The sequence below is a fragment of the Ctenopharyngodon idella genome, chromosome 15, assembly GCF_019924925.1.
Source record: "Ctenopharyngodon idella isolate HZGC_01 chromosome 15, HZGC01, whole genome shotgun sequence".
NCBI lineage: Eukaryota > Metazoa > Chordata > Actinopteri > Cypriniformes > Xenocyprididae > Ctenopharyngodon > Ctenopharyngodon idella.
The window spans coordinates 31,948,790-31,973,081 of record NC_067234.1 but is presented as its reverse complement, the minus strand read 5'-3'; the positions used below and the strand labels follow the sequence as shown (position 1 = coordinate 31,973,081).

Below are 24,292 nucleotides of genomic sequence, written 5' to 3'. Positions count from 1 at the left end.
GTGCCAAAGAACTTCTTGATGCTGGAGTACCAACAATATCATAACAAGAAAGATAAACAAATAAAAGAACTGAAGCAAATTATCAGGGGTAAGCAAATGCCAAAACAATAAACAAACAACACTCTAACTTCCCGTTAAAGAAACTAACTGCCCTGTGCATCAAAATAAAGGAACCAAAATACAACAATATAACCTCACTCCTTGTCTACCCAAAAACAGGAGAAAAAGGTAATGGCCGAATGGCCTACAAAAATAAATAAGGCACTCACCCCCTACAGCTTCACATGTGGTTTACAAACATGAACAGTGGAACATTGAAGTTCAGGACATAAGGATCTCGCAACACATGTGGCCAACAGCACTCTGTTAGAATGTAAACTTGATATTTAACAGCATTTTCACTAGTGCTTAACACACAGGCCTTACACATGAGCAATCATGATCAATCAAAGAGAGTGGCAATCAGAGAAAGGGCGAGAGCAAGAATGAGAGCGCCCTCCAGCAAGATCTGGGGGAATTTGTTGTCCAGGTCTCGTCTCTGGTCCAACCACCGGCAGTCTCTCATTACCTTGGACCAATCCTGTTAGAGAGGAGACAACAGGAACATATCCACAGCATACAATACGTCATAGACGTAACAATTTTATAAAGCATTTTCTGAAAAATTACTGGCCCCTCTTACCAACATGATTAAGGAAGCGTTAGATAGTCAAGTGTTACCGCACTCGTTGGAGATTGCAACAATAACATTGCTACCTAAACCAGGAAAAGATAAACAAAAATGTGGGTCCTATAGGCCTCTCAGTTTGCTGAACTCTGATTATAAGGTTTTATCTAAAATAATTGCTTTGCGATTAGAGAATGTCATCCCCAAAATCATACATACAGACCAAACCGGATTTGTCAAAAATAGACAGGGAGCAGATAATGTTCGTCGATTGTTTCACATAATAAATGGTGCACAGAAACAAAAGCATCCCATGGTGATTATCTCCACGGAAGGCATTCGACAGAATAGAGCCGAGTTTTATAAGCCAAGCAATATACTGCCCAAATTCATTTACTTATTTCCTTGTATCCCTTTTAAAATCCCTAAATATTTTTTCAAGGACCTCAACAAAACCATTTCCACATTTTTATGGTATAAGAAAACCCCAAGGGTTAACCTAATCACACTTCAGGCCCCATATGCTAAAGGTGGGCTAAATCTCCAAAATTTCAGACTGTATCTAGCTTCTCAGTTTCGCCCACTATGGATTTGGCTGCATTCAAATAATAATGAAGTGAGATGGGTCTCAACAGAGCAGCATGAAATGAAAACCACTCCAATAGCAATTATTCCATTTCTGGGTACAAGGAAGAACCTTTCTCTGATTACGAAGAATCCTGTTCTTCTGGATACTTTTGGCGCTTGGCAGGAATCACTTACCCTTCTAGGCTTAAGCACATTGTTATTTGCAAATCTTCTTGACGCTAATGATATCCCAAGTCCTATTGCTGACAGAATTTTAAAAACCTGGATTAAGAAAGGAATCAAGACGATTGGTGACCTTTATGTTAATGGTATATTTTCTAGCTTCCTTCAGTTATCTGAATTATTCAGTTTGCCTAACCATAACCTATTTAAATACTTACAAATAAGACACTGGGTTGGAAGTCAGTCATTGGGATCATTCACTAATATACCTGAAAAATCCCCATTTGAGAATTGCTTGTTTGATTCCAGACTTACTTCTACGAAGGGCTTAACATCTTCTATATTACAGCATCCTTATTAATAAGCTACCATAGATCTTCAATAAAACAAAAATGGGAATCAGATCTTAAGTGTTCTTATGATGATGGTGATTGGTGTACTCTTCTAGAAAAATCACAAACTGTATTAGTATCCACCAAACACAGACAAATTCAATACAACATCTTACACAGAACATACTATACCCCCTATAGATTAAATGAAACTGATGGAAAGATCTCTGCTATGTGTCAAAGATCTAAAACATCTACTGGGACTCTTCTCCACATGCTCTGGAGCTGTCCAATCCTGGAGGCTTTTTGGAAGTATATAATTACAATAATTTTGGAAATATCATAAAAACATATGACCCTGATCCTAAAGTTTGGATACTGGGTGATGTCCGCTTACTTCACATGACTTATTACAAAAAGTATTTTTTATTGCTTGCAAGCACTGCAGCCAAAAAATGCATACTTAAAAACTGGAAATCTGAGAATCCCCCAGAGCAGAGGCTCTGGATTAATGAACTTACATCATATAGTACTCCTGAAAAAAATATTATATTCTGTGAAGCAAAAACCTGCAAACTTTGATCATATATGGACTCCTTTTCTTGAAGCCTTACCACTGTTAGACCCTAATGGGTGGGGTGGGCGGTGAGGGTGTGTGTGTGTGTTTTAGTTACTTAATATATATTTTTTTCCCTTTAGTGTTTTTGTTAATTTTTATGATGGAAAAAAGGGGAATGTATTGATACTCCCAGTGCATTTCCATATCTGTACAAAAAAACAACAACATAAAAATCACCACAGTGGTACTTGGGAACATGTAGAACAAGTATCAGGTGGAGTTTGCAGAAAACAATTTTTTATTTATTTATTTATTTATTTATTTTTATGAATTTTTAAAATATGTCCGTATATCAAGGTAAACAGTATTGGTCATGACTTTGGTGTATAATTGTTAAAGAATAAAACAGTAAAACATCATGAACATCACCACAGAGGTACTTGGGGACATCAGGTTGAGTTTGCAGAAAACAATTTTATTTTAGTTTTTTAGTTTTTTTTTCTTATGCATTTTTAAAATATGTCTGTAGGCTATATCAAGGTAAATAGTATTGGTCATGACTCTGACATATAATTATTAAAGAATAAAACAGTAAAGCAACATGAAAATCACAATGTTACTTGGAAACATGTATAACAAGAATCAGGTGAAGTTTGCAGAAAACAGTTTGATTTATTTATTTATTTATTTTTTTTAAATTAATTTTAAAAATATTTCCACCAACACTAAACGCCCACACCTTTAGCCTACCACGCAACGTCATGTAGACGCGCAATATATTTTAAGCATAGGGAGGACCGCGTTCTGCATGATACCATTGATACGTGTTTGATATTTTTCATTTGAAAACAAATTAATGTGGTTTCATTGGTTTTTCGTGTTGTCTGTGTTTTATTTTAGCATTGTGTTAACAATGTGTGTTTGAGTGAACGTCGCCGTCTCGTGATCCTGTTTCTGACCAGTTGAGCTGAATTGTTGTTGTTGTTGTCATTTCCGTCCAGAGTGTTGGAGATCAGATTCTGTTTCAACTGTTCAGATTCATCATGGATGACACACAAACATCCAGAGATGAAGATGTTTCTCCTGAATGCAGGTACTTTGAATAAACATAAATTACATTTAAAATATAGGTGTTTTTGTTAAGTTAAAATTTTGTTACAAACAAGACAAGACCTAAAGTGCTTTTGATGAAAAATACTTTTTAAAGACCTTGTAATAAAATTATTATAATCATAAAGGATCAAATATGTACGGTGACACATGTTTTGTCGTGGCCACGACATATAAACTCGTGGGAACGTGATAATAAGTCGTGGCCACGAGATCATTTTGTCGAGGTAACGATATCCTTATGTCGTGGCCACGACTTCATTATGTTGAGGGAACGACATAAATTCTCATGGCCACGAGTTAAATGCGTAAACAAGGTTGCCATGGTCGCGCAGGTTGTTTACGCATTTAACTCGTGGCCATGAGGAATGATCAGAAATGGATTTTAATTAAGAATGATAAAATAAGGGCGGAATTAAGAAATTATTATATTAATATATTATTTGAATGCTGTCTATATAGTCAACATCGCGCGCAATGTAATAAGCTATAGCCTATATTGCGCGCGATGTTGCCACTAGCATTCAAATGAAGTTTGTTATTATCAATTTGATAACAAACTTCATTTAATATAAAAGAATATGTAAGAACATTAAATAATAAAGGCCTAGAAGAAAACATTTTTATCCATTCCATCTCACAGCCTTTTAAACTGGTTGTGTCTTTATTATTATTATTATTAGCCTATGCCTATTAAACCTAAATAAAATGAATGATATATAAAATGATGAACAAAATTAAGTTTAGCGTAGGCTATATCAGTGAATGGATTTTTTTTTTTTTTTTTAACATATAAGCAATTAACAACAATAAATTATTCGAACTTCATTCGAATGCTGTCACGGGCACAAGGGGCTACAAATGATAACAGACGCTCATTTAGCCTATCTTCACGGCTACAGTCAATACAGTCATAAAGTCACATTTTTATTGGCATGATGGCATTTAAAGTAAAATATAGCTAACATAAAATAGGCCCACAGAAAGGTAAAGAGATACGGGAAATGAAGGGGAAAATAAAGTAAATAGGGCTACATAACAATGAATAAAAAATGTAACCAATAATGATAATAATAATAAATAGTATAAAAATATGAAATAAAAATTAACAATCAGTGAATGGATTTAAAAGACTGTTGGATGTGATAAAAATATACACGGCATATTCTTACATTTATTGATAAACTTCATTCGAATGCTGCTATACTGCATCGCACACAACACAATATATAATAATTTCTTAATTCCGCGCTTTTTCTTAATTAAACATAAATATTATTATAATCTTATCCATTTCTGATAATTCCAGGTTGCCATGGTCGCGCAGGTTGTTTACGCATTTAACTCGTGGCCATTTATGTCGTTCCCTGAACATGATGAAGTCGTGGCCACAAGAAAAATATAGGCTATTGTTCTCTCACCATATGATCTCGAGGCCACGACTTTACATTGCGTGGCCACGTAGTTACCTCGATAAAATGATCTCGCGGCCACGACATATTATGTTGTGGCCACGACAAAACTAAGTGAACCGAACATGCCCTCTCCCGGTCACCGTAAATATGTTCTGTTCAGTTCAGTTCATCAGAAGATATCAGAACCAGAGCCCAGCTGTGTGTCTATGAGGAGTGACGAGTCTATGGGTCATCCAGTAAATATTAAGAGTGGAGATACACAGACTGATCTCAGGTATAACACATCTGTAAAATATGATTATATAGCCAAAGTCCCTTTAAGACAAGTAATTTCACTCGGCGGCCATCTTTGAAACGCCTCTCGGGCATGCAAGAGCAGCTCCTATCTCTTTGAATGGGGAAACATCAAATTCTCCAAAGCTGTTTGCCAAGCTTTCGATTAAATTTTATATTTGAAATCACCAATGAAATCTGACAACAACTGTCTCATAAATTTTGTTTCTAAATGCTTGAATCATGACAGAAAACAGTATTTTTCAGGCTGGATCAAGCTAATGAGCATGCGCAGCCCTAAATTTGTGCCTCATTTCAGAGGCGCGCGGCCGCTGCAGTGACGCAATGACTTTACCACTCGGCGATTGGCTCTTTAGAAGGCGGGACTTTCCGCCATGTTGCGCGTTGCACTTTCTCCCATTCAAAACAATATGAGTGACGCGTCTTGTGTTATTCTATAGTCTTTGTTATAGCATGGCATTTTGTATTATCAGAATACTAGTATTTTGATATTGAATAATTATTATTATTTTGTTTGTTTATTGATATTTTTATCTTTTATCTGACATTTTAACGTATATAGTGTTGCTCACCCAGAGAAACATCTATGTCTGTGCTTAGCTAAATGTTAGTTTTTGTATCAACATAGCGTAAATAAAAAACCTTAAAGTGTTTCTATGGATAAAAGAATAAGTGTTTTGTGTTTGATTGTTTTGAATGCAGTAATTTAAAGCATTCACTTTAATCCCTCTGTTATAGTTCAGTTGATCAGAAGAGATCAGAACCAGAGCACAGCTGTGTGTCTATGAGGAGTGACGAGCCTAATGGTCATAAAATAACATTTCTGTAAAATATATGATTTGATTATGATACAGAATACAAAACAGACTTTGCTTCTTTGTGTACATTGTGGTTTATTAATTTGTTAATGTATTCTTGCTTCTTTTTTTTTTGAACCAATAATTAGTAAAAAACATTTTTTTCCATCAAATAATCCAGTTCATTAACTTTACTGCATCAATGGTTTATGGCCAAGCTATATAAAAATTGGGCACATTAATATATCACTTTATTACCAATAGAAACTATCCATTTTATATTTCTAATATAATCACAGCAACTAAACTGTAGAATCAATTCAAAATATCAAGTATCTGATTATTTATTTACTTCATGCTGTTTAAGGCGATTTCTGCGATCCAGACCAGATGTAACAGAACCCGCCTGTAAGAAAATGGAATCTGACAAGTTTATGAATCAAGAAATTAATAAAAACATGTATCCTGGCGACAGGTAATATACAAGGTTTTGATGCTGCAAAGATTCATCATATAGTTTATAATCAACAACATGATCAATATTTCAAGTTTCATTAGTTTTATATACTGTTTTATATATATTTATCACTTAGACTTGTGTAATAATGTGGTATTTTAATTTTACAGCCATGAAGTCCTCGAAACTTTAAGATCAAATCTGATGAAGAAGTTTGAGTGTCTGTATGAAGGAACAGCACAGCAGGGAAACCCAACACTCCTGAATGAGATCTACACAGAGCTCTACATCACAGAGAGTGAGAGTGGAGAGATCAGTAATGAGCATGAGGTGAGACAGATTGAGACACAATCCAGGAGAGCAGAAACAGAGGACACACCGATCCAATGCAGTCACATCTTTAGACCTTTACCTGGACAAGACAAACCCATCAGAACTGTGCTGACAAAGGGAGTCGCTGGCATTGGAAAAACAGTCTCTGTGCAGAAGTTCATCCTGGACTGGGCTGAAGGGAAAGAGAATCAGGACGTCCAGCTCATATTTCCACTTCCTTTCAGAGAGATCAATTTGATGAAGGACAAAACACTCAGTCTTTCAGATCTTCTTCATGTCTTTTTCCCTGAAACAAAAGAAATGGAAATATCCAGTGACAAATATAAAGTGTTGTTCATCTTTGATGGTCTGGACGAGTGTCGTCTGTCTCTGGATTTTCAGAGCGATGTGAGGTTGTGTGATGTAAGTGAATCAGCCTCAGTAGACGTGCTGCTGATGAACCTCATTGCGGGGAATCTGCTTCCCTCTGCTCTCATCTGGATCACCTCCAGACCAGCAGCAGCTGATCTCGTCCCCTCTGAGTGTGTCCATCGAGTGACAGAGGTACGAGGCTTCAATGATCCACAGAAGGAGGAATACTTCAGGAAGAGAATCAGTGATCAGAGTCTGGCCAATACAATCATCTCACACCTGAAGTCATCAAGGAGCCTCTACATCATGTGCCACATCCCAGTGTTCTGCTGGATCTCAGCCGCTGTTCTAGAGAAGATGATGAGTGAAGCAGAGAGTGGAGAGATTCCCAAGACTCTCACTCAAATGTACACACACTTCCTGATCCTTCAGACCAACATCAAACAAGAGAAGGACTATGAGAAGAACGTGACAGATGAAGACATGATCCTCAAACTGGGGAAAGTGGCTTTTCAGCAGCTTGTGAAAGGCAATGTGATCTTCTATGAGGAAGACCTGAGAGAGTGTGGCATTGATTTGACAGAAGCATCAGTGTACTCAGGATTGTGCACTCAGATCTTCAGAGAGGAGTTTGGCTGGTATCAGGGGAAAGTCTTCTGCTTTGTTCATCTGAGCATTCAGGAACATCTAGCAGCTCTATATGTGCACCTCTCTTTCACTAACAACAACATAAATGTGTTTAACAAAATCACCAAACAGAGTTTGTGGTCTAAAGTTATGGCCTGGTTTTATTATGTTTCATTATCTGAGCTGCATCAGAGAGCTGTGAATGAGGCTCTACAGAGTAAAAATGGACATCTGGACCTTTTCCTGCGGTTTCTTCTGGGTCTGTCAGTGGAGTCTTATCAGTTTCTCCTACAACGAATAATGAAACAGATAAGAAGCAGATCTGACAGCAATGAGAAAACAGTTGAGTACATCAAGAAGAAGATCAGCACCATTGACTCTCCAGAGAAATTCATCAATCTGTTCCACTGTCTGAATGAATTGGGTGATCATTCACTAGTGGAGGAAATACAACAGTATCTGAAATCTGGAAGATTAAAGGAAGCCAAACTGTCTTCATCTCAGTGGTCAGCTGTAGTCTTTGTGTTGTTGACATCAGAAAAGAAGCTGGATGAATTTGATATTAATAAATTTGTTGGAGGAAACAATAAAACTGAAAAACTGAAGGTTTTTCAGAAGCTGCTGCCTGTGATTAAAGAATCCAGATCAATTCAGTAAGTATCACTGAGAAAAAATCACTTCACTGTTAAAACATTAAGAAAATAAAAGTTCATAAATCTTCAGTGCTGCAGAAGTTGTCCAGAGTTTAGTGGTCAGTATTTTAATGTGTTTTCTAAACCGTGACAATGTAAAATTACTTCAGATATTCACAGTCTGAGAATTTGCGTATGAATAAATAATTCAGGTTTACCAGTTGAATGTTCTTGCAGGCTCACTACCTGGTCCCTGAAGGGAGTGGTAGGAACCTTGGGCACATAGCCAGGCCGGGGTCTCAGTACCACGTGGCCGTCGCCCAGCCCTGCTCTTGCACATATAGAAGAAATTTTAATATTTGTTTTTAAATAAAGGATACAAAAGAAATTAAGACCAAACAAACAATTGGAGAAACCGCTCATATATCAAATAGCTCAAATTTCCTAAAAAAACATTTGATGTATGGTTAACATAGCAGAGAGTCATACATTTTAATTTTACTGTCAGATGGAAATTTAAACATTTACTCAAACAATAACTTAAAGTTGACTAAAACTTCACATTTTAATTTTACTGTCAGAGGGACAATTAAGAATCAAATCACTGAGTATCTGAGATTAGTGCGGGTTCTGTAGTAAAATGTGTAGCAACGGCTCCACCATAACAAGAATAGCAATGTACAGTGAGACATTTAAGATTATTTATAAGAGTTACTTTTACAGATATTTGGAATGGAATTTAAAAAATGCACATACAATTTTTTTTAATCAATCTATCAGTCTGCTTTTACATTGCATGTATCTATTTTGACATGCAGTTTTCCAGTGTGTAATCGGCCATCTTTACTCTCAGCAGCAAGAAAAACAAAACTTTTATTCAATGGATTATGTATAACCTCGAAAGAGTGCTCCCTCTACAATCAATAAAAATCTGTCACTCATCTCAGTTCATGATCTCACAAAGTTCCATTATAATCAATAAAGTTATCTACACTGTCTGGGGGTGTCTTACTTAAATAATTTCTTTATAAATGAGAGGATTTATGAGCGTACAGAACTCACTGAACAAAAACTGGATTTTGACTAAATTAAACACCTCTGATTGGCCATTGTGTTCAAGAGATCAACAAACATGTCTGTGATTGGCTACATTTCTCACTGCTGCAAAAACATGCTGTAAATAGAAACTTTTGACGTTCTCTCGAGCGCAAAAACATAAGTGCACTGGAGCGATTGCCAGATCTGTTTTGCCAATATGATATATTACAGTATCAACTGAGGGTGCTTATATATGTTTGACTTAATTTTTTTTACCCATATTTTAATTTTTAACAAAAAAAAACTATCTGTGATCAAACATTAATTGTCGGACCCCCTGCAGTACCACTGTGGACCCCTAGTTGAAAGTTAATAAATACGTAAATATTAAATGAATTCAATCTTAACATTTTTATTAGTGCAAATTTGACCATGAAACTTGGATAAAAATTAGACATTGTTAAATTATATTGCATTTGAAAGTTTTTGGATAGATTTTTTGATTTTTTATTATGCTGTTTGATTTTCATCTCTCTTCAGGTTGTGGGATTGTGGAGTCACAGATAAAGGTTGTGCTGCTCTGACTTCAGCTCTGAGATCAAACCCCTCACACCTGAGACAACTGAGTCTGTCTGGGAATATAATAGGAAAATCAGTGAATCTGCTGTCTGATGTACTACAGGATCCTCACTGTAAACTGGAGGAACTGTGGTAAGATCATATTTGAATCACACATGAATCACAATGTAAAGCAGTGGTGCCCAACCCTGTTCCTGGAGATCTAACTACCTGCAAAGTTTAGCTCCAACCCAGATAAAACACAGCTGAATTAGCTAATTAAGATTAATTAAGACTGCAGGAAGGTAGATCTCCAGGAACAGGGTTGGGCACCCCTGATGTAAAGTATATTTGAAGTCAGGGGCATAGTTTGTGGGGGGATGAAGTATTCAAATCCATCGGTTACAACAAGGGTTGGAGCGTAGGCTGTCTCCCTTCACCCTCAAAGTTCATGCTGCCGCAATATCTGCATGCCACGACCACCACGGTGAGTCATGTCATCCTCTCCCAGCATTGCTACCTGTTCCATTTGCCACATGTTTACCATAGCTCTCTCTGTCAGCGACGAGGGATTTACATGTCATAAATGTAGGGAAATAGTCAGGCTGACAGAGAGAATCTCAGAATTAGAGACACGCATCCAAACTTTAATCGAGGATAGTAAGAATGCAAGGGCTTCAGATACTGTTTTGGATGCGACTAGCTTAGTGAACTCTGTACATTGTTCGGTTCCGGCTGTAGAGCCCGCGCAGCAGGGCACTTGGGTAACGGTGAGGCGGCCTAGCCGTGGAAAACACCACTCTTCCGTTCCAATAAGAACATCAAACAGGTTCTCCCCACTCAGTGATACATCCACTGAGAATCCTGTTGAAAGTGCCCTAGTTATTGGCGATTCTATTACACGGAACGTGAAAATAGAGACACCAGCCACCATAGTCACATGTTTGCCGGGAGCCAGAGCACCTGACATCAAAGCAAATTTAAAAGTGCTGGCTAATGCTAATCGTAAATACTCTAAGATTATTATTCACGTTGGCACTAATGATGTTCGACTTCGCCAGTCGGAGATCACTAAAATTAACATTAAAGAGGTGTGTGAACTCGCAAGTACAATGTCAGGAGAAGTAATTTGCTCTGGCCCCCTTCCTGTTCGTCGGAGTGATGAGATAGTTAGCAGATTATCATCACTCAATGGCTGGCTGTCTAAGTGGTGTCCGCAAAATAATATAGGTTTCATAGACAATTGGAAAAGTTTTTGGGGCAGACCTGACCTGTTGAAAAGAGATGATATTCATCCCTCCTGGGATGGTGCTGCTCTTCTCTCTAGTAATATGGCACATAGTCTTAGAACTGAAACATGACAAACTGGGGCCCAAGTCAGGAAGCAGACAGACTGGCTAAACCGACCGTCTGCTAGCTGCCTCACGTTACAGAAGTCAGAAAATTCAGATAACTCCCAACACATAGAAACTCTTACACCTAGATATTTTCAAATAGAGACTGTGTCTGTACCCCGAATTAGTAAAAACAAAAAACTTCCAAACTCATTCAATGGTAAAAATTTAATTGATGTTCAACAAATAAAAAATAGAGATAATAATGCTAAACAAATGATAAAACTCGGGTTGTTAAATATTAGATCCCTTTCTTCAAAATCACTTTTTGTTAATGATATTATCAAAGATAATAATCTAGATGTGCTGTGTTTGACAGAAACTTGGCTAAAACCGGACGATTACATTACTTTAAATGAGTCTAGTCCTCAAGGTTATGATTATCGACACAATGCTTGTCAGAAAGGCAAAGGGGGAGGTGTTGCTGTAATCTATAGTAATATTTACAGTATTAGTCAAAAGTCTTTCAAATATAATTCCTTCGAAGTGATGGTACTTTACGTAACATTATGTAGGTTGACATTTGTGCTGGCTACTGTATACAGGCCACCAGGACACCATACAGACTTTATCAAAGAATTTGCTGATTTTCTTTCGGAGTTAGTATTGGCTGCAGATAAAGTCCTTGTTGTTGGTGATTTTAATATCCATGTAGATAATAAGAAAGACGCATTAGGATTGGCATTTGCAGATATTCTAAACTCTATTGGTGTTAGACAACATGTGTCAGGACCTACTCATTGTCGTAATCATACTTTAGATCTAATATTGTCACATGGAATCGATATTGATGCTGTTGAAATTCTGCAGCAGAGTGACGACATCTCAGATCATTATCTAGTCTTGTGTATACTACATTTAGTCAAGGCGGCTAAACTGCCTCCATGCCATAAATATGGTAGAACCATCACTTCTACCACTAAAGATCGCTTTATAAATAATCTTCCTGATCAGTTTCATCGCCTTAGCATACCAGAAAGCTTAGAAGACCTCGATGTTGTAACAGAAACTATTGCCTCTGTCTTTTCCAGCACATTAGACTCAGTTGCTCCTTTGCGCTTAAAAAAGATTAAGGAAATTAATCCAATGCCATGGTACAATGAGCACACTCGGGCACTAAAGTTAGCAGCCAGAAAAATGGAGCGCAGCTGGAAGAAAACAAAACTAGAAGTATTTCGCATTTCGTGGAGAGAGAGAATGATTGAGTACAGAAAGGCCTTAAAATCTGCTAGATCTGCTTATTTTTCAAAACTTTTAGAAGAAAATAAACACAACCCTAGGTATTTATTTGATACAGTGGCTAAATTAACAAGAAATAAAGCTTCAACTTCTGATGTTTTCAAAGAGCACAGCAGTAATGACTTTATGAACTTCTTTACTTGCAAGATTGATAATATTAGAGAAAAAATTATAACCATGCAACCGTCTATTACAGTATCGCGTCAGATAGTGCATTGTAGTGTCTCTGAGGAGAAATTCAATTCATTTACTGCTTTAGGAGAGGAAGAATTGTCTAAACTTGTTAAATCATCAAAATCAACAACATGTATGTTAGACCCTATACTGACTAAGCTATTGAAAGAAATGCTTCCAGATGTTATAGATCCTCTTCTTAATATCGTCAATTCATCTTTATCACTAGGATACGTACCGAAAACTTTTAAGCTGGCTATTATTAAACCTCTTATTAAAAAACCACAACTTGATCCTAGAGAATTAGTCAATTACAGGCCGATCTCAAATCTCACTTTTCTGTCAAAAATACTAGAAAAGGCAGTATCATCACAACTATGTTCCTTTTTAGAAAGAAATAGTATCTGTGAGGATTTCCAGTCAGGATTTAGACCGTACCATAGTACTGAGACTGCTCTCATTACTAATGTTACTAATGATTTGCTCTTATCATCAGATCGTGGTTGTATCTCTCTATTAGTGTTACTGGATCTTAGTGCTGCATTTGACACTATTGATCACAATATTCTTTTAAATAGACTCGAAAATTATGTTGGCATTAGTGGAATTGCATTGTCATGGTTCAAATCATACTTATCTGACCGTTATCAGTCTGTAGTAGTAAAAGAAGAGATGTGATATCGATCACAAGTTCAATATGGAGTACCGCAAGGCTCAGTACTAGGACCGTTGCTGTTCACTCTGTACATGCTACCCTTGGGAGATATCATTAGGAAGCATGGCGTTAGTTTTCACTGTTACGCTGATGATACTCAGCTCTATATTTCTTCGCGCCCTGACGAAACCTACCAATTCACAAAATTAACAGAATGCATAGCTGATATAAAAAATTGGATGACCAGTAATTTCCTACTACTAAATTCAGAAAAAACAGAGATTCTAATTTTTGGACCAAAAACTTCTTCACGTAATAACCTAGAATACTGTCTAACACTTGATGGCTGCTCTGTTAAGTCTTCGTCGTCTCTTAGGAACCTGGGTGTGCTCTTTGATACCAATCTTTCATTTGAAGGCCATGTTACTAGCATCTGTAAAACCGCATTCTTCCATCTTAAAAATATATCTAAACTACGACATATGCTCTCAATGAAAAATGCAGAACAGTTAGTTCATGCGTTCATGACCTCAAGGCTAGATTACTGTATCGCTCTACTGGGTGGTTGTTCTGCTCGCCTGTTAAATAAACTACAGCTCATACAAAATGCAGCAGCTCGAGTTCTTACTAGAACTAGGAAGTATGACCATATTAGCCCAGTTCTGTCAACACTGCATTGGCTTCCTGTTAAACATCGATTTTAAAATCTTGCTAATTACTTACAAAGCACTAAATGGTTTAGCTCCCCAGTACCTGAGCGAGCTCCTAATTCATTATAGTCCTTCACGTCTATTGCGATCTCAGAATTTAGGCCAGCTGATAATACCTAGAATATAAAAATCAACCGCAGGCGGTAGATCCTTCTCCTATTTGGCACCTAAACTCTGGAACAATCTTCCTAGCATTGTTCGGGAAGCAGACACACTCTGTCAGTTTAAATCTAGACTAAAAACGCATTTCTTTAACCTGGCATACACATAACACATTACCAATTTATATTTTCAAATCTGTTAAAGGATTATTAGGCTGCATAAATTAGGTCAGCCGGAACCGGGAACACTTCCTATAACACCTGATGTACTCGTTACATCAGAAGAAGAATGGCATCTACACTAATATTAGTCTTTCTGGTTATCCTGAGGTTCACCGTTGTCACGATCACTGTCTGTTCCTGTCAGTTCCTGGACTCCATTTCCCATAATCCTCCTTGCCAATCACATGCACACTCCACACCAATCACCAGCTGCCACATACAGCTTAGCACACTACCTGGACTATAAAGGACTCACACACACACCACCTCATTGCGAAGTCTTGATTTGCTGTTGTGATCATTTCTGAGCGTTTTCTTGTGGACTGTTTCCTGGTTTCCGTTTGGATTGTTTATTCTTTGTGATTCTCTGCTGCCTGCCCTGATCTTTGCCTGTTTCCTGGACTGTGATTGTTTGCTGCCTGCCCTGATCCTTGCCTGTACCCTGATTCTGTTTGTCTGCCGCCTGCCTCGACCATTGCCTGCCCTTGTTTATGTTCCTGCCTTTGCCCCTGTCTACCTGTGTAAATACTGTTCTTAATAAAGCTTGCAAATGGATCCCCGCTCTGCCGACCCATCATTACAGAAGACTTCGCCGACACATGGATCCAGCGGCTTTCCTGAAGAACAATGGCCCGGTAGGAACATTGCACAATTGTTATTAGGACTCACGCAGGGCACACGATCGATAGAGGATTATATCACGGAATATTTGAACATTGCTTATTGGTCAGATCTGCCGGACTGCGTGCTCATAGACTTTTTCTGTGAGGGTGTTAACCAGCCACTTAAAAAACAACTCATTCGTGAGGGACCCCGTTCATCTCTAAGTCAGTTTCTGGATTATGCGTTATTGAATGTGGGCTCTCCCTTTACTGTGGGTGTCGCGGAGGAATGCGACACCTCGTCTGGTCGTGTAATGGCTGCCGCGCCAGATGACACTCACAAAATGGCGGCCACCACTACTACAATGCCAAGTCAAGACCAAGTTAAACTTCCCGAGTCACGTCCCATCTCCACTGATCTTCTAGAATTACATCACGTCTCTGGATCTGTTTGGGAGCGGAGTGGGTTGCGTTCCAGTGTGGCTGATCCACCGCTGACTTCAGCACGAGCGGCTGGCATTCCTAAGCCTCCGCCGGCCGCTTCGCACTCAAGCTCGCCGGTTGCGACGCCCTCAAACTCTCGGGATGCTATGGACAAGATGGCCGCTTTGCCAGTGCCCACGGGCAAGATGGCCGCCCCGCCAGTGTCTGGGAACATAGGGGTCGTCCCAGCCAGTGAGTCCGCTCCACCCCGTGAGCCCGCTGCAGCGCCCACCGAGGAGGTAGGCACAGAGCCACCGCCTCAACCATTCAAACGAAGGAGGAGGAGGAAGAAGGCTTCCTCCAGCCCTCAAGGCCCGGAGGCCTTCCCAGAGCCCGCTGCCGTCCCAGAGCAGTCCGCTGCCGTCCCAGAGCAATCCGCTCTTCCTGATACAGCCACGGAGGCCGGCACCGAGCTCCTCGCCCTGCCGGCGCCACCCGAGCTCCTCGCCCTGCCGGCGCCACCCGAGCTCCTCGCCCTGCCGGCGCCACCCGAGCTCCTTACCCACGAAACCGCCACGGCCTCCGTTGAATTCCCCAAGAACTTTTTTGGGGGGGGCCATATACCTGAGGGTGGGGAGCTTGTGGGTGGGGACCCTGCACGGCCGCGATCATCAGCGGCCTCCGAATTGCTTGAGCTTGCGGGTGGGGACCTTACATGCCCACGGCCTTCAACCGCCTGTAAACTGCTGTGGCCAGCTACGGACCCTGACCTGCCGTGGTCGCCCAAGCCACCTGACCTACCGTGGCCGCCCAAGCCACCTGACCCGCCGTGGCTGCCCAAGCCACCTGACCCGCCGTGGTTGCCCAAGCCACCTGACCCGCCGTGGGCTCCCAAGCCACCTGACCCGCCGTGGCCTCCCGACACACCTGACCCGCCGTGGCCGCCCGTGGCACCTGACCCGCCGTGGCCGCCCGTGGCACCTGACCCGCCGTGGCCGCCCGTGGCACCTGACCCGCCGTGGCTGCCCGAGTTCCTGGACCTGCATTGGAGACCCCGTTCCCGTCTGCCAACAGGTCTCCAATGTACCCACCCCCCCTCCCTATCTGTGCCATTTACGCCGCGAGGACGCGCCTTCCGGAAGGGGGGCGTTATGTCACGATCACTGTCTGTTCCTGTCAGTTCCTGGACTCCATTTCCCATAATCCTCCTTGCCAATCACATGCACACTCCACACCAATCACCAGCTGCCACATACAGCTTAGCACACTACCTGGACTATAAAGGACTCACACACACACCACCTCATTGCGAAGTCTTGATTTGCTGTTGTGATCATTTCTGAGCGTTTTCTTGTGGACTGTTTCCTGGTTTCCGTTTGGATTGTTTATTCTTTGTGATTCTCTGCTGCCTGCCCTGATCTTTGCCTGTTTCCTGGACTGTGATTGTTTGCTGCCTGCCCTGATCCTTGCCTGTACCCTGATTCTGTTTGTCTGCCGCCTGCCTCGACCATTGCCTGCCCTTGTTTATGTTCCTGCCTTTGCCCCTGTCTACCTGTGTAAATACTGTTCTTAATAAAGCTTGCAAATGGATCCCCGCTCTGCCGACCCATCATTACAACCATAGTCAACCGGATCCAGGCCGTATCCAGGTGAGACCAAGGACCTGCGCCTTGACACGACCACAACGCAGCCCTGAAGTATCAGCAGAGATTGAGTCAACTAGATCATCCACTCTGAGGGCCTCATCGACACGACAGCCACGACACAGTTCCTCAACAGCCGTGATGAATACAATCCTCAATTGGATGGAACTGGAATAAATACTTTGATTGTTGCGATCCTGTCGGACTTATGATAGCTACCTGAATCGTAACAAAGCACTGTTGGCCAGAGGAGAACTGGCCCCCCGACTAAGCCTGGTTTCTCCCAAGGTTTTTTTCTCCATTTAAACACCTATTTGCCACTTGTCTGCCACCTGATGTCACCTGATGGAGTTTGGGTTCCTTGCCGCTGTCGCCTTTGGCTTGCTTAGTTGGGGACACTTGACATTTGACTTGACATTTGATATTCAACAGTGCTTTGATCTGCCTGCATTGACACTAGTCTTTTAAGAGCTGCTGTGCAGCCAAATAATGTACCAGTTATCAATGTAAAGCTGCTTTGACACAATCTACATTGTAAAAAGCGCTATATAAATAAAGGTGACTTGACTTGACATCGATGGCAAGTCTGTTGGTAAGCATGATCTGGTCATCAGTTTCCTTAAGGGGGCGAGATGGTTAAATTCTCCTCAAACTCCCTCCATACCCTCTTGGGACCTTGTTCTGCTGCTTCGAGCACTCCAGAATGCTCCCTTTGAGCCCTTGCAGTCAGCAGACTTAAAGATTCTGTCTATGAAGACTTTGCTGCTGGTTGCATTGGCCTCCATCAAGAGGGTAGGGGACTTGCAGGCATTTTTGGTTGACGAATCGTGCCTAGAGTTCGGGCTGGGCGACGTTCACGTGGTACTGAGACCCCGGCCTGGCTATGTGCCCAAGGTTCCTACCACTCCCTTCAGGGACCAGGTAGTGAGCCTGCAAGCGCTGTCCCCGGAGGAGGCAGACCCAGCCCTAGCTTTGCTCTGTCCAGTCCGCGCTTTGCGACTGTACATAGACAGAACTCAAAGCCTCAGGACCTCAGACCAGCTCTTTGTCTGTTACAGAGGCCAGCAGAAGGGAAAGGCTGTCTCCAAGCAGAGGATGGCCAACTGGTCACACATATTTGTAGAGCTGTGGGCTGGGTGACACCTAATGTTCGCTAGATTCTATAGCCTTCGTGTCAAGCCGGTCTGCTTTCGTGTTCTCACCTCAGGTCAGAGGCACAGAGAGGCCCCGGCTTAGTGTCGGCTTGCTGCGCTTACATGCGCTTATTGCTCCAGAGAGTCCCTACAAGGCAGAACCTGTTGAGTCCTCCGATCACCCTTTCGGCAGCCGGACATGGCGGAGCGTCTGGCGCCAGGCCTTTACTACGTTGTATCCTTGAGAACTGGATTTAGGCTGGGTTTCATTTATGTGACCCTACGGGGATCCCATATGTGTTATTCCATGGTTGCTTCTAAACGGAGCCTGTGTCTTTCCCTCTGGGAGAACCAACCTCTCATCGGGTTGGAGTCACCCCAGAATGCTGCATATGATTGCATGCCAATGTGTATTGGCTCATTTTAGTTACAGTCGAAGCAGATTGACCTCTCTAGCGAGATTCCTATTCGTCGGTCTGTCCAATGTACGTCCCCATTCCCTCCTTCAGGGAACGAGGGTTACCCATGTAACCGAGACGTTATGTTAGAATTTGATGAATGATTATACATAAATTTCATAAAGTTATGAGGTGTAGATAGATAGATAGATAGGTACATAGATTGTTTGAAGTGTTCAGCCTCTTTCTGCTGCTGTGAGTTCAGCTGATTGAGATGTAAATGATTGAACACATGAGCTGCTCCTCAGTAATATGATACTGCAGGACTGAGAGTCACACTGAAATACACACTTTCACACAATCAACATTTCAGTCTCTTGACTTTAAACAGACTCGAGCTCAACAGTCAGAACTGAGAAATGAAGAACATGTTGGATTCAGTCTTATTGTTCATCACATTCATCTTTCTGCATTTACACTTTCTAAGATGTTTTTTAAACGTTTGTGTAAAATCGCACACACAGATTAATTGATACTGCATTCATACATAGTACAGATTTAAGTAACATAGTAAAACTAACCTATGTAGTGAATAGCAGGGAAGGACTGAGGGGTCCTTGTGTTTATGTTTGCGCCCTACCTACGCTACACAAAATCAACTAGATCATCATTTTGTTGTAGCTCAAAATGCACAAAAATGAAAATATTCTTTGAGGTTCCTAGAACAATTAATATGCAACATGCCTAATCTAGTTAAAGTTTAGAATTAATATTATAATATCAGTCATAATAATACAATAAAATACAGCATGTCCTTTCTCAGTTGAGAGAAGATCAAAACCCTAAAATAACACTGAGCAATAAAGCCAGAGATTAACAGTATTTTTAAATTAATTTTTATTTATCTGTGTCCTCTTATGTCAGATTCTTAAATTTAATCAATAAATTCATTCAGAATAAAAATATGCTGTGTGTGGCTATTATTACCAATCAAATGAAGTCAGTATCAGTAAAATCCATTTTTGGATTTACACATACAGTTTAATGCAGCTCAGACATTGCATGAATGGATTTGCACAGCAATAATAATTGCATAAATTATGTTAAGAGATTAATGTTTTAAAAATAACATTTTTAATGTATTAAATAACTGAAAAAATTAAATAATGAATAAAAGCTTCAGCAATTATCACAATTAATTTGATTCCGTCAAGTCTAACTGAAATACACACTTTCACACACAATTAACATTTCAGTCTCTTGACTTTAAACATAATTTAACTTAGCAAATGACTGTATGAATCATAGACTGTAAAAAAGTATGAATGGATACCCTAATTGAATCATGTACTCTGATTCGTTCAAATACACTGATTCTTTGAGGAACAAAACATTGTGTTGCTCTGAGTCGCAGCAATTCTGCTATTTGTTCAGTTTTCTTTGATGGTGCAAAAACAGACTGTGTTTGAAATCTGAAAGTTATTCAGTAAATTGTTGTTTATTGAAGTTGTTGTATAAAATCAGTTTCACATTTGAGTGCAGATGTTCAGAAAAATTACTCTCTTGCTTGTGTGATAACTCCTATATTATGTTATAAATATAAAAACAGGAACTCCTAAACATTTGTTTTAACATTTTGATGATACTTCCTCCCCACTAGTGTGATGACATGGTAGTGAGATGGGAGAGAGCGCTCAAAACTCTTCAGATCGCATAATTTAGTGGAGAATTTAGACAGAGAATTTATCAGTATCTTTCTAAACGCATACTCTTTTGGGCTTAAATCCTTAAAACCTTTAAAGTAGCCATGTGTTCACAAATAAACATGAGCAGATGCGATTCAATATGCGTGTCCGTCTTCTATGTAAAATAATGATAAATACAAGTTTATGTCTGTTTGATTATGGCATCGAAGCTCATAGTCGGAGGCTGTTCCGTTTATAGACCTCGCTCAAACTGGCCAGACAGTATAAATGAAACTAATAATTTCTAACAGGCAAAACTGAACAAATCAAACAAACATAAACAGGTAAAAGTGGGGCCCCCTACTGACCAGGGCCCATGAGCTCCTCAAGTCCACTGGGAAGTCCAGCCATGGTGAATAGTGTCATTTATTAAAAACAGATTTTGCACAAGAGAGACATTTAAGATTGTGCAAATAAAAGATATTGTTTTTCCTGATTAAATGATACTTTAGATGTTTTATGATCATGTTTTGTGACATTTTAGATCTCAGCCTAATGATCCATCAAACATATTCATTTGTGCTTTAAGTTTGTATTTTCTCTTTAATAATGGATTCACTGCTAAACTGATCTGTTCTGAACTGAGAGAATGAAGAGTGTGTCATTGTTCTCTACAGGTTGTATGATTGTGGCGTCACAGATGAAGGTTGTGCTACTCTGACTTCAGCTCTGAGATCAAACCCCTCACACCTGAGAGTACTGGATCTGACTAAGAATAAAATAGGAAAATCAGTGAATCTGCTGTCTGATGTACTACAGGATCCTCACTGTAAACTGGAGAAACTGTGGTAAGATCATATTTGACTCTCACACATGAATCATAATTTAACTTAGCAAATGATTGTATGAATCATAGACTGTAAAAAAGTATGAATTGATACCCTAATTGAATCATGTACTCTGATTCGTTCAAATACACTGATTCTTTGAGGAACAAAACATTGTGTTGCCCGGAGTCGCAGCAATTCTGCTGTTTGTTCTGTTTTCTTTGATGGTGCAAAATCAGACTGTGTTTGAAATGTGAAAGTGATTCAGTAAATTATTGTTTATTGAAGTTGTTTTATAAAATCAATGTCACATTTGAGTGCAGATGTTCAGAAAAATTACACTCTTGTGGAACTCCTAAACATTTGTTTTAACATTTTGATGATATTTCCTCCCCATTAGTGTGATGACATGGTAGTGAGATGGGAGAGAGCGCTCAAAACTCTTCAGATCGCATAATTTAGTGGAGAATTTTGACTGGTAAAACTGAACAATGCGCTCACGCCATGGTGTATTCGCTATTTACAAAGCGGAACTTGCAAGTGGAATGACTGAACGTGTCTGTAGTGAGGAAACGGATCTGCTCGTGCACAAGGTTTAAAGAGCGCAAGCAGACCATCTACGGGAAAAGCCGGATTCCAACAAAGCATTTTTATCTTTATGCACACCATAATAATCTTTTACATTATAATCCTTTTATTTTTAACATTTGGCATGTTTGTGTGCTGTTGCGCTTCCCTGTGTGTGTAATAAGCCAAATGTACGCGCGTTGTGCATCTGCTTAAAGGTGCAAATTACTAACGCGCTCTTTAAATAACAAAACAAATATTGCGACATTGACTTTAGACCAGGTTTCAGTTGGTCAGTGGCGCAGTCTATTTAAGTTGCCTCAAAATAGTAACACGCCGACAATGCGCCTGAACACACCTCGTTTTCAGACCAGCACGCCCATGGGCGCACAAATGGGCGCAAATGCATTTGCTATTTAAACAACCTGGCACAGGATGTGAAAATGATAACTGCGTCAGGCTGAAACTAGCAAAAAACACTTGCGTCGCACCTGGCGCCGCATTGCGCTGGGTGTATGATGGGGCCCCTAATGTCATTTTTTAAAAACAGATTTTGCACAAGACAGACATTTAATATTGTACAAATAAAATATATTATTTTTCTGATTGAATGATACTTTAGATTTTTATGATCATGTTTTGTGACATTTTAGATCTCAGTCTAATGATCCATCAAACATATTAATTTGTGCTTTAAGTTTGTACTTTCTCTTTAATAATGGATTCACTGCTAAACTGATCTGAACTGAGAGAGTGAAGAGTGTCATTGTTCTCTACAGGTTGAGAGATTGTGATCTCACAGATGAAGGTTGTGCTGCTCTGACTTCAGCTCTGAGATCAAACCCCTCACACCTGAGAGAACTGAGTCTGTCTGGGAATATAATAGTCAAATCAGTGATTCTGCTGTCTGATGTACTACAGGATCCTCACTGTAAACTGGAGATACTGTGGTAAGATCATATTTTACTCTCACACATGAATCACAATGTAAAGTATATTTGAAGTGTTCAGAGAGTCGGAGTCCAGCGGTACCCACAGTTTTTCAGAAGAACTGTTTCCCAATCCTCCAGGTCCCAAGAGAGCGCATCTGGCGGTGTGCGACTCTATGCCTCACCACCCTCAGCCCCCTCTCAGCTCGCCAGCAGGTGGCAGTGTGCATGCCGAGGCTGCCTCCCTTATGCCGTCTCCCATACACCCCATCTGACCCCATTTCGGGACGCTATGCCGTCTGCCGTCCAAGTCGGATCTCTCAGCTCCGCCTCACTGCCCCATGCCAGGTGCGTCTGTGGTGCCGTTGGTCTCGCTGGTTCAGAGTCTGGAAGCCTTGTTAGCACTCCCCAGCCCATCCCGCTGGCTCATCCACCCAATCAGACTCAGCTATGCGATTCAGTTCGCCCGGCGTCCCCAGTGTTCAGGAGTGTTCACTACACTCATGTTTCTGTGAACAATGCCCTTGTGCTCCAGGCGGAGATTGCTGTCCTCCTGGCGAAGGATGCAATAGAGCCGGTCCCTCCAGCCAATATGAAGTCAGGGTTCTAAAGCCCCTACTTCATTGTACCCAAGAAAGGTGGCGGGTTATGGCCAATCTTGGATCTGTGAATCCCTTCTCAGGCTGCTGTTCAAAATGTTGATGCAGAAACGCATTTTTGAATGCGTCTGCCCCCAAGATTGGTTTGGGAATGTCCAGTCGGTGTTGAACTGCCTGAGTTCGCTCAAGAGCAGAACTGCGGCCCCACTGAAATCTTTCAGAGGCTCCTGGGGCATATGGCAGCCGCGGCCACAGTCACGCCGCTCGGATTGCTTCAATTGAGGCTGCTTCAGCACTGGCTTCACGGGTGAGTCCCGAGATGGGTGTGGCAATGCGGTATGTTCCTTGTGTCCATCACTCCGAACTGCCGTCGTACCCTCACTCAGTGGTCGGACCCTTCATTCCTGTGGGCAGGAGTTCCCTTTGAACAAGTATCCAGGCATGCTGTGGTCTCCACAGATGCTTCCACTACCGGGTGGGGGGCCACGTACAATGGGCATGCAGTCTCAGATCTGTGGATGGGGCCTCAACTGCAGTGGCATATCAATTGCCTTGAGTTGCTAGCAGTACGTCTTGCGCTGAGCCGGTTCAAACAGCTGTTACTAGGCAAGCACGTACTGGTCTGTACGGACAGCACTCCCTGACCGAAGGCACTCTCGGCATGGATGCACTGGCACACAGCTGGCCCCGGGACCTTCGCAAGTATGCATTTCCCCCAGTTAGCCTGCTCGCACAGCTACTGTGCAAAGTCAGGGAGGATGAGGAGCAGGTCTTGTTAGTGGCGCCCTATTGGCCCACTCGGACCTGGTTCCCAGAACTGATGCTCCTCGTGACAGCACCTTCTTGGCCCATACCTCTGACGAAGGACCTTCTGACTCAGAGACGGGGCACTCTATGGCACCCGCGCCCGGACCTCTGTAAACTCCATGTCTGGTCCCTGAACGGGAAGCAGAGGTTCTAGATGATCTACCCCAGTCAGTTATAGACACTGTCATTTCTGCTAGAGCTTCTTCTACAAGGAACCTCTATGCTCTGAAGTGGAACCTGTTCATCGAGTGGTGTTCCTCTCAT

General features: G+C 41.0%; 1 protein-coding gene across 5 annotated transcripts in view; it reads left to right on the top strand.

Annotated features, from left to right (window-relative positions):
* Positions 1-3,080: 3,080 nt before the first annotated feature.
* The window catches only part of LOC127496210 (NACHT, LRR and PYD domains-containing protein 12-like), a 206,778-nt gene continuing 185,566 nt past the window's right edge, over positions 3,081-24,292 (top strand). The window contains exons 1-7 of one of the 5 annotated variants that reach the window (XM_051863934.1): positions 3,081-3,401; positions 4,994-5,107; positions 6,292-6,399; positions 6,552-8,345; positions 9,903-10,073; positions 20,977-21,147; positions 22,473-22,643. In XM_051863934.1, the coding sequence (XP_051719894.1) occupies positions 3,352-3,401; positions 4,994-5,107; positions 6,292-6,399; positions 6,552-8,345; positions 9,903-10,073; positions 20,977-21,147; positions 22,473-22,643 (2,579 nt within the window). In that variant the 5' untranslated portion in view covers positions 3,081-3,351. The remainder of the gene's footprint in view (positions 3,402-4,993; positions 5,108-6,291; positions 6,400-6,551; positions 8,346-9,902; positions 10,074-20,976; positions 21,148-22,472; positions 22,644-24,292) is intronic. The other 4 variants (XM_051863938.1, XM_051863935.1, XM_051863936.1 and 1 more) reach the window with 4 other exon arrangements.